Source organism: Eufriesea mexicana, unplaced genomic scaffold (genome assembly GCF_001483705.2).
Source record: "Eufriesea mexicana isolate 0111107269 unplaced genomic scaffold, ASM148370v2 scaffold3076, whole genome shotgun sequence".
Taxonomy (NCBI): Eukaryota; Metazoa; Arthropoda; class Insecta; order Hymenoptera; family Apidae; genus Eufriesea; species Eufriesea mexicana.
In genome coordinates this window covers 113,544-123,693 of record NW_016911141.1, presented here as the reverse complement: position 1 = coordinate 123,693, position 10,150 = coordinate 113,544, and the positions used below count along the sequence as shown (strand labels likewise).

Sequence of the window (10,150 nt, the reverse complement as noted above, 5' to 3'; positions counted from 1 at the left end):
CGGTTCATTTGGAAGTCCGTCGAAAATTTATTCGTCCTTGTTGATTTCAGAGGAATCCTTTTCGGGCCAGTTTGATTAACGCGAAATTTTTAACGACATTTTCAGGTACAAGGATGAATACGTGATAAATTACAGTCAAAGAGGAGGAATCAACGTTGTCACCGAAAAGCAAACGCGAACGTCGCGTCTCTTGATATCCAAGGCGTTACCTGCTGATTCTGGAAATTACACGTGTGCACCGTCTACTGCCGTGCCAGCCAGTGTCCTAGTCCACGTACTCAATGGTGGGTGAGTCAGAATAATAAAAATTCCGTGGAAAAATCGCTCCACCTCTACGTAAATTCCGCTATTAGGAGTAAAGCACTGGAGCTTTTTGTCAATTTCCCCGGTTCTAAAAGATTTCATTATTGATCTAACCCAGATTTCAGTTTTCCCGAGGAATTTTAGAGCAGAAATTATTATAGCAATGAGTGTTAGTTAGACGTGTATCGAGTTGAAGAAAAATTTCCAAAATACCTCTAGTCGGTGTAATTATTTAAATGATATTTTTAAAATCAATTACGGAGCAAACATTATAGAACATTATAATAAGCGGGGATATTACATATCAGGTTACATATAAATTTTTAAAAATATTAGCATTTCATATATTTAATGGAAACTTTTATTATTGATTTAAATTTTATTTCTTTAATTCAATTGAAAGACAGAAATTATTATAATAATTAGGATTGATCGCTATCAAATTAGATAGGGATTTTGGAGAATGGTTTTAATTAATGTACTTGATAGGTATATTTTAATAATGGAAACTTTTATTATTGATTTAAATTTTATTTCTTTAATTTAATTGAAAATCAGAAATTATTATAATAATCAGGATTGATCGCTATCAAATTATATAGGGATTTTGGAGAATGGTTTTAATTAATGTACTTGATAGGTATATTTTAATAGTGGAAACTTTTATTATTGATTTAAATTTTATTTCTTTAATTCAATTGAAAGACAGAAATTATTATAATAATCAGGATTGATCGCCATGAAATTAGATAGGGATTTTGGAGAGTGGTTTTAATTAATGTACTTGATAGGTATATTTTAATAATGGAAACGTTTATTATTGATTTAAATTTTATTTCTTTAATTCAATTGAAAGACAGAAATTATTATAATAATCAGGATTGATTGCTATCAAATTGCACAGGGATTTTGAAGAATGGTTTTAATTAATGTACTTGATAGGGATATTTTAATAATGAATTACAAAAGAATTTTTTAAAATATTAATAGTTCTTTAGTTTTTATAATATGCAGTTACTATGGGTGGATTAAGTAATTTTTATTTTATTCTCAATACATGAACAATTTTAAAGCAGCGTCTTGGAGATCAGAAATTTATTTATATTGCATATTAATGTTTATCTTTTAAATACAAATTCAATTTCCTCGAGTTCTCTTAATCCCGAGAAATTAAATCATTTCCCCTGAGGGGATGGAAAATATTTATCGTACTTCTTTAATTAGTCATACAATTTCCTCCCTGTTAATCTTCTCCTTTAACGAATGTCGGCGCGAGATTCTGCGTTCTTCATCGTAAATCTTGAGGATTTGTGAAGATATCCCTGCGAATAGACGTCAGAAAATATGCAGAGAAAAATCACGACACTTTAAGCTCAGCTGATCGTCCTCTCCCTGGGGATGCAATTCACTATCCTCCTCGTGGTTTACTCTTTATCATGGACATTATCGCTGTATTCTTGAGTTTCTTACGGTACACTATGCGAATATAACACTTTACTGACTTCTCGAGTCAGAAACATGCAATAAATACGCTTATTTGAAAAATATAAATAAAACAACTAAGATAGAACACTATTAATTTCTTTTGTAGTGGCATATATGTTCCAGGCATTATTTGATAATTTAAAAAACTTTTAATTTAAAAAATTTCTCACCATGGACGCATAATTAATATTATAGAGAATTATTTAATTAAAATTCTAAAAATTTGTAGAGAACACGTAGGAATATTTTGCTGTTTGATTTTAGGTTTAGAGAAATGACTGCATAGCATCGAGATGGTTCAAGTTTTAGTTATTCTTGAACCACTCATAGAAATTTAATTTATTTTGTTATTCCTAACCTCATATGTCTTCGAGGATCATGGTACACGGTTGCCATACTACACAGAAAAATGCATACTTTAGCTTTACGGTCAAAAAGCTTACGTTTAGCATCGTTTCTCGAAAATTATTGCAAATATAAGAAATTGACAATATTGTCCACAAGAAGTCTTCAAACTTCTCACTCTTCTATTCCCTTATCATACTTAAAAATTATGAAGAAAAACACGAACACCCTGTAGAAATATACTATATCAAATTTCGATAAGTAGATGATTTTTATTTTCATTTTAGATATTTTATTTTCTCGTCCTCCCTTCTCCTACTATACTATTTCTTGCAAGAAATTAGTTTCTCGACAGACTGATGCTATACTATACATCACTATTAATAAATCATATTAGTATTGTCAGTCTCTGAATTATTATTAATTTTAGACGTTCCATTACCGAGACTTTCGATTAAAATTTAAAAAACGTATGATAATACGTAAGCCACTGCAATAAGGACCGTGAAACGAACCCTTGGAAAACGTGGAGGTGTGGGGCTTTACGAATGTCATAAATCCCTGGGATGACGGACCTGGTAAGTCGGGGCACAGATAAACTAAACGGAGAAGGTTATAAAAAGGGGATGCAGAATGCAGGCGTCTGTGTCATCAGGTTCTGGCGTCACGCGCCCTCTATAGAATGCAATAAACTTCATACCACTGCCATATGTCGACTAAAATAAGAACTTTCCAGGGAACTGTTGCCCCTTTTGCTCGCAAAAAATTACGTAAATAGATAAAAAACTTCAATATTATTTTTCCTCGCAAATATACATATTTCTACGAGTTTGTACTATAAATGAAGGGAAAAAGAAAGAAATAGGGGATGTTTGGCTATTTACTATGAAAGTCTTATAAACAGTAAGGGAACATTGTTCATCTGATACGTTAATAAATTCACAAAAATACAAATACAGGGTGTCCCAAGAAAATCAATTCACACTTTGCGTGATTCTAAAAACAGAAAAAAGAAAATTGAAAAGAATAAGGTATTAAAGTGTGTATACGTTTTCTTGGGACACCCTGTATATTTTTATATGTCGTTTCTGATGTTGAAGTCAATACTGTCTTCGCGATACTATTAATTATATTATATATATGAGTCGATTATTTTGAAAGTGGCGTAAGTCCATTTATGCTCAAATCGAGATATCGAAGGGTTTGCGTTGGATTAAATTTAAAAATATGGGTAACAGATAACATAGTAGAATAATATCTTTGGGTTTCTAAGGGTGTCAAATTTATCTTCTCGATTGGCATAATTAACATTAACATTGGCATAATTTAATATGCTAATATTAATTAATATGTTTTTGATGGCTATGAATGAAATTACGCCACTTTCAAAATGATCGGCTCATCTTACAATTAATATTTTATTTTTATCTTCTTCGTAACATATTTTGTCTTGGGTTGACTGAGAATTAATTTATTCCACGTTGTATCAATTTTTAATAATTTAGTATCGTGATATAATAGTGTTGTATCATTTTCTTTATTATTGTGTCATTTAAACATTACTCGTGTATGGTTACAGTAAATATGGTTCCCAGATGATAAATTGCACTGTTCAACGCGAATTTTGGAAACAAATTCGTAATCAGAATTTCTTTGTCACCCTTGGTTTTCGAAAATTGTGAGTTTTGCGAAAAATGCACGATTTTTTACTAAAATGAAGTATTACACGAAAAGTAAAAGTCAAAAGGTTAGAAAGTCATTCGTATTTATGTTATATTCGAAGAAACTGTTTTAAATTAGAAGCGATTTGGAAAAATTTTTCATAATTTTGCGATTATTGTGAAAAGGTACATGAAAACATTTTCTTGAATTTTACGTTTATTCTACACTTTCTTCGATGCATCAGGACCACGATACAGACTCGAAGAGTGATATTATTTGGGTTCGTGTATTATTGGAATATATTTTCTATCTCGTATCAGTTTTCGCATTAGCAGGGTTGAATGTTAGGAGTCTGAAGGGTCGTAAACGAGTCAGTTGGTCACGAGAGCGTTGAGATTCTAACGAGCGAGTTTTGCTCACGAGGATAAGAGTCTTGAGAAAGCAACGACAGAGCACCGGAATTTAACGAGAGTTCATAATTCAGAGAAGTTCTGTAATAAAGCAACACACACGAAACGAAGCGCAATTCCAGTTTCGCGTGGATGATGTAAGTAACTGTTCTTTCCTGCTTCATCCACGTGTGACCCCGAGCATCCATCGCCATCTTGAATAGTAATTAACATGGAAGTCCTATATCCGCGCTTCTCCCCGATGCCGAATAATAATTGCCGGTCTGAATAGTTGGCGTTATAGTTATTGCAATCTTCTACGTGTTAAATGAAAATTTAAACTGTGTGTACACAGTCACGATTACCTGCGTGTAAGTTTCTGGAAACACGCGAGGGAACGCAAGTGCCTACTGAAACGCAAAAACCTCGTGATTTTTGTAGCATACAACGTCGCCTCCTGATTATTAAATTTTGCTTAATAATATTTGCATGGTCTCCTAGATTTCTTTAAACACGATTTTAAATAATAAAATAAAAAAAATTATACGCTTCTTGACGTAGTATGCAAAAATATTTTCAGGGGCGTATTTAATATCGTGGTATTTATGTTTTCTAGGATCTGCTGTATAGTCAATTTTCTCCTATTTTTAATTATTTTATTATAATATTATTATTTTTGTTTAATTTTGTTGATTTTAAATAATAATAAATTATACGCTTCTTGACGAAGTATGCAAAATTATTTTTAGAGGCATATTTAATATAGTGATATTTGTGTTTTCTAGGATCTGTTGTATAGTCAATTTTCTCCTATTTTTAATTATTTTATTATAATATTATTATTTTTCTTTAATTTTGTTGATTTTAAATAATAAAATAAAAAATTATACGCTTTTTGACAAAATATGCAAAATTATTTTTAGATGCATATTTAATATGGTGATATTTGTGTTTTCTAGGATCCGTTGTACAGTCAATTTTCTTCTATTTTAATTATTTTATTATAATATTATTATTTTTGTTTAATTTTGTTTTTATTAATTTACCCTAAGATCTATAATATTGTATAGTCAGTTGTACTATACTGTATTATTATAGTGCATGTATTATGGTCAATAGTCAGTCTATGAGGTATTTATTTATAATTGTAAAATTGTTTGAAACGAGAATTTTCGTGAAATTTTCCTTCGCAACGAGGATCACTTTCGTTAGGAAATCAAATTTGAAGATCGAAATACAGTTGCTGGGAAAAATCCAGAGTCCATTAGAAACTTTTAAGGAGAACACTTCGAATCCTTTCTAATCCCTGAATGTTTTAGTTTGAGTTCGGTAAAACCGTCCATAAAAGATCAATCCTTTTCCACCTTGGGTATTGTACATGCGCCACTACAGCGAAGAGTCTTTTTAAAATATCAGCCACAGTAGCTTACCTCGGTGAGTGATAACGCAAATTTATTACCTATGGACTATATCGAAGCCTCGAACCTCGGATCGTGTTACTTCAAACAAAAGTATCTTATTTACCTCACGACTTAATAACTTAATAACATTGGATATTATTTTAATCGAATAAAACAATCAGTAACAATCTCCAAAAATAATTATTAATTTAGAACAACAGATACTTTGCATCACCTCATTTTATTTCTCTCGTAATACCTCATTATTTCGGATAATATAAAATTTTTCTTTGAATGAAATCAGTTTTACTCCTCCACCATTCTCTTTCAACTACTATGAAAAATTAATTTCCATTTTTAATATTCTCTTCTTTACTACCTTATCCTATTATGTATAATTCCATATCCCTTTTCTATATTCGTATATTCTCTCTATTTTATAATTTATAGGTTAGTTTTAGGTTAGGTTAGGACTCTTAGGCTCTGGTTAAGACAATATTTCCAATTACAATATTTCCAACAAAATTATGAATCAGATTGGAATCACAAATAATCAATCCTGTATTATAATGTCCTTAAAAAATGTTTGAAATTTCAACACAGATTTTCAAAATTCCATTTTTCTTGTCCACATTGATTAGTATATCTAACATCAAACAAATCAAGATATACTAGGTACATGTTACGTTCCCACGCGTCGCGAATTGTGTCGAAGTTATTTCCTTCTAATACGAACGCGTGGGGTGCTCTAGACGTTTTACGGTCTAGAGCTGTTATTGTTGTTTGGTAGCCCGAATGTTAATCTGTTTCTTCCTTACTCCCTTCCCCGGAGTCGTGATGAAGTAGAAGGTTTTACTGTTTGAAAGTTGGAAGTTGACTGTTTGAAAGTTGTGGTTTGACTGACTGACCCTTTTGCGTTAGTCAGTTCCTCGCCTTGGCATGTCGAGGATGCGCGCTGATCGGTTGTTTAGAAAAATGTTAATTTCCCAATCAGCGGCATCCTAAGTGTCGTGATCACCTCTTCCATGCGTCCTTGGCGCGCCTTCTTCTGCAAGGGTGGGACGACACTTGAGCGGGCGTGAGGTCATGGGTTTCTCCCAAGGGTTACGGTGTTCGTCCAGGTCCGGTGCGTCGGTAGTTTGATACCTTGAGCGGGACTTGGGATGACCCTTCAGAATTACCGAGGTTTATAACACGTCCTTTGGCTATTGAGCGTAGGCGAAATGAAGATTTGAAAGAATATTAGTTTCATTGCCCCCCAATATACCTAGAGCCCAACTCTAAAATAGTCTGACTTTCCGATCGTGTTATAAACCTTGGAAATACCGACCTTACGGCTCATTTAGCGATGCCAAGGTGGGATACTCCATATGCACCGCGTAACATGTTATATATCTATATATACATAATATATGAACCTTTCACAGACCACAGTAATTAAATCTACCTTCAAAATTTTTTGATTGATGTTCAACACCCAATATTTAAAGAAAAATTGTATTTTTCGTCTTTGGGCTTGTTATTTAAGTTTTCAAAGGTTTGAAATGTATCAGTGAAGACACCGTTGTACGAAAATTCCATTCAGGTGATTGTAGGTGGTCCAATACAGAGTTGTGCGTGTACATTGTTCCTCATGTTAGTGCACGAGTACATATAGCAGGCTAGGTAACACGCAAACGTATAAGACATGTGCACCAAGAACCACCCCGATGAAAAGATCGGAAGGGTGCAAGGGGTATAATATCTTTCCACGCTTTTCAGCTTCACTTTCGACCTCCTTCTGCTACTTCCACGCGATTAATGGCGTTAAACAATGCGCCAGTCACGTTCGTTCACCTTGGAAGCGTTTTTGGTCCGTATAAAGGCTGATTCGCACCGCATGCCGAACAATTATACTCTATTTCCAATGGTGTTTATAAAAGTGCAATTCGATACTTCCACCTGCCATTTGTACCCTCTTGTAAATTTGAAATTATCAATCCATACCTCTATTTCTTTTTATAAAATACTATTTCCTGCTTTGAAAATTTTTGAAATATCATCTCCCTCGTTATACAGGAATTTTGAAAGCAGTTTCATATTTTAGCTCGATTTTAAGGCACCTTTTGCGATAACAGTTCCCCAATTTTTAAATCTGATTTAAAATTTACCTTTTACTCGGAATTTATTGCATCACTGGTTTGAAAGCTGTTATATCACAGCTCTTTCATTTCGTTCTAGGTTAAATATTGATTTGAGCTTGCGTTTTCAAAAATTTTTTTCACCGAGGTTGGAAATTGGAAATCAGTTGCGATAGTGAGTTGAACAAGCGTGATGTATGTTAGTAAGTGTACAGAGAATGCTTCGTATAATGGACGAAGCTCGATATTTATCGATATTAAAGCTTTGCACCTGATTCATAAAATATTTGCATTTTATTGTGAATTATATACAGATTCGACATTTCGTTGGAAAATATTGCAATACGGTTATAAAACGTTGACCCTGTGAACTTGCAAATTTTCAGTACCAATATACCTGTGAAATACACGAGGTTGTAATATTTATTCATTTCGTATTGTAAACATAAATTCGGAGTTATTTTAACGAATAATTATTCGGTGCAAAGCCAACAGCTAAAATCTCAATTTTCACGCATTAGCCATAATTTCTGCTGAAAATATAGCTACAGCTGATATTCGATATCTCACAGTGTAATAAAGAGAAATATGGCGAGTGACATGAGTGGAAGTTAGAAAATTGCTATCGCGTGTCAAAAATCAATCTGTTGTAATCCGTGCAGTGCGAATCGGCCATTAGTCGTGGCAGTAGCGTGCAGTTAATCGGGACTTTTTCATATATTCAGTGGTTGACGATTTGTCAACAGACCTCGAGTATCATTCTCATTACATTGTACAGCGACATATAAAGGAGCACGCAAAATTTTTTCGCGATTTAGAATGTCACTTCAGTTCTAAGCTTTATCAATTTAAATTGCGACCTCGTTCTTAGATCCCACTTGGATACAACGAAATGTTCATTGTTCTTGTAGCAAGACTTTACGTGATATGCTGATTGTTTGCGTGTTGACGGAAAGTAGAAAGATATTGCTATAATCTATATTACTGTTACAATACTGTTATGATATTGAATTAGTAATAATAATCCAGTAACAGTAATTTCAGTGGTATATCTGTAATGATAACTGATTTAGTCCAACAATTTCAATGCAACAAAGGCACGAGTATCACTATACTGGTAACAATAGTGCTTTAATATTGTACAATAGTATAATATTAATGTAATACTGTATTAATAATTATTATATAATAATAGTCGTTATTAATTTAATCTCTCCCTAAATATATTAAATAAGGAAATAAGTAACCAAAAAATAAATAAATAATCAAAAACCATCGTATTTTTAATTATACCAATGAATTGTATCATATAAACATAAAGGAGTATTCATTTTCCCCCAAAATATCACAAACGACTTCGTTAAGCAACCCTAACCTATATTCTAATATTATACAATAGTATAATATTAATGTAATACTACATTAATAATTATCATATGATAATAGTCGTTATTAATTTAACCTCTTCCTAAACAGATTAAATAAAGAAATAAATAATGAAAAACCATCGTATCTTTAATTATACTACTGAATTGTATAACATAACCATAAAAGGGTATTCATTTTCTCCAAAAATATTACAATCGACTTTGTTGAGCAACCATAATCTATATTATAATATTATATCGTAGTATAATATTGTATTAATGTAATACTGTTTTCATAATTATCATATAATAATAGTCCTTATTAATTTAACCTCTCCCTAAATATATTAAATAAGGAAATAAATAACCAAAAAATAAATAAATAATCAAAAACCATCGTGTTTTTAATTATACCAATGAATTGTATCATATAAACATAAAAGAGTATTCATTTTCCCCCAAAATATTACAAACGACTTCGTTAAGCAGCCATAACATATATAGGGTGTTCTAAAAAACATATACACACTTTAATACCTTATTCTTTCTAATTTATTTTTTCTTTTCTGGGTACAACCTATTTAACATAATGACTGATTTTAGACTAGACTTTGAAAAACGTAAATATATTTTATATTACATAAGGTGTAAGTGTAGTGTGTATATATACATTTTTATTTTATTTTTTACACTTTATGTGTACGCAAAGTGTGCATACATTTTTTGGGACAGCCTGTATTATAATATTATACAATAGTACAATATTAATGTAATACTGTATTAATAATTATCATATAATAATAATTGTTATTAATTTAACCTCTCCCTAAATATATTATATAACGAAATAAATAACCATGATTAAATAAAGAAATAAATAATGAAAAACCATCGTATCTTTAATTATACTACTGAATTGTATAACATAACCATAAAAGGGTATTCATTTTCTCCAAAAATATTACAATCGACTTTGTTGAGCAACCATAATCTATATTATAATATTATATCGTAGTATAATATTGTATTAATGTAATACTGTTTCCATAATTATCATATAATAATAATCGTTATTAATT

The 10,150-nt window shown here is 31.5% G+C and overlaps 1 protein-coding gene across 1 annotated transcript in view; it reads left to right on the top strand.

The window, feature by feature from the left end:
• LOC108550839 (uncharacterized) overlaps nucleotides 1-10,150 on the top strand; it is a 97,036-nt gene that overhangs the window by 21,864 nt on the left and 65,022 nt on the right. The window contains exon 4 of the mRNA XM_017904734.1: nucleotides 102-284. Coding sequence (XP_017760223.1) covers nucleotides 102-284 — 183 coding nt within the window. The remainder of the gene's footprint in view (nucleotides 1-101; nucleotides 285-10,150) is intronic.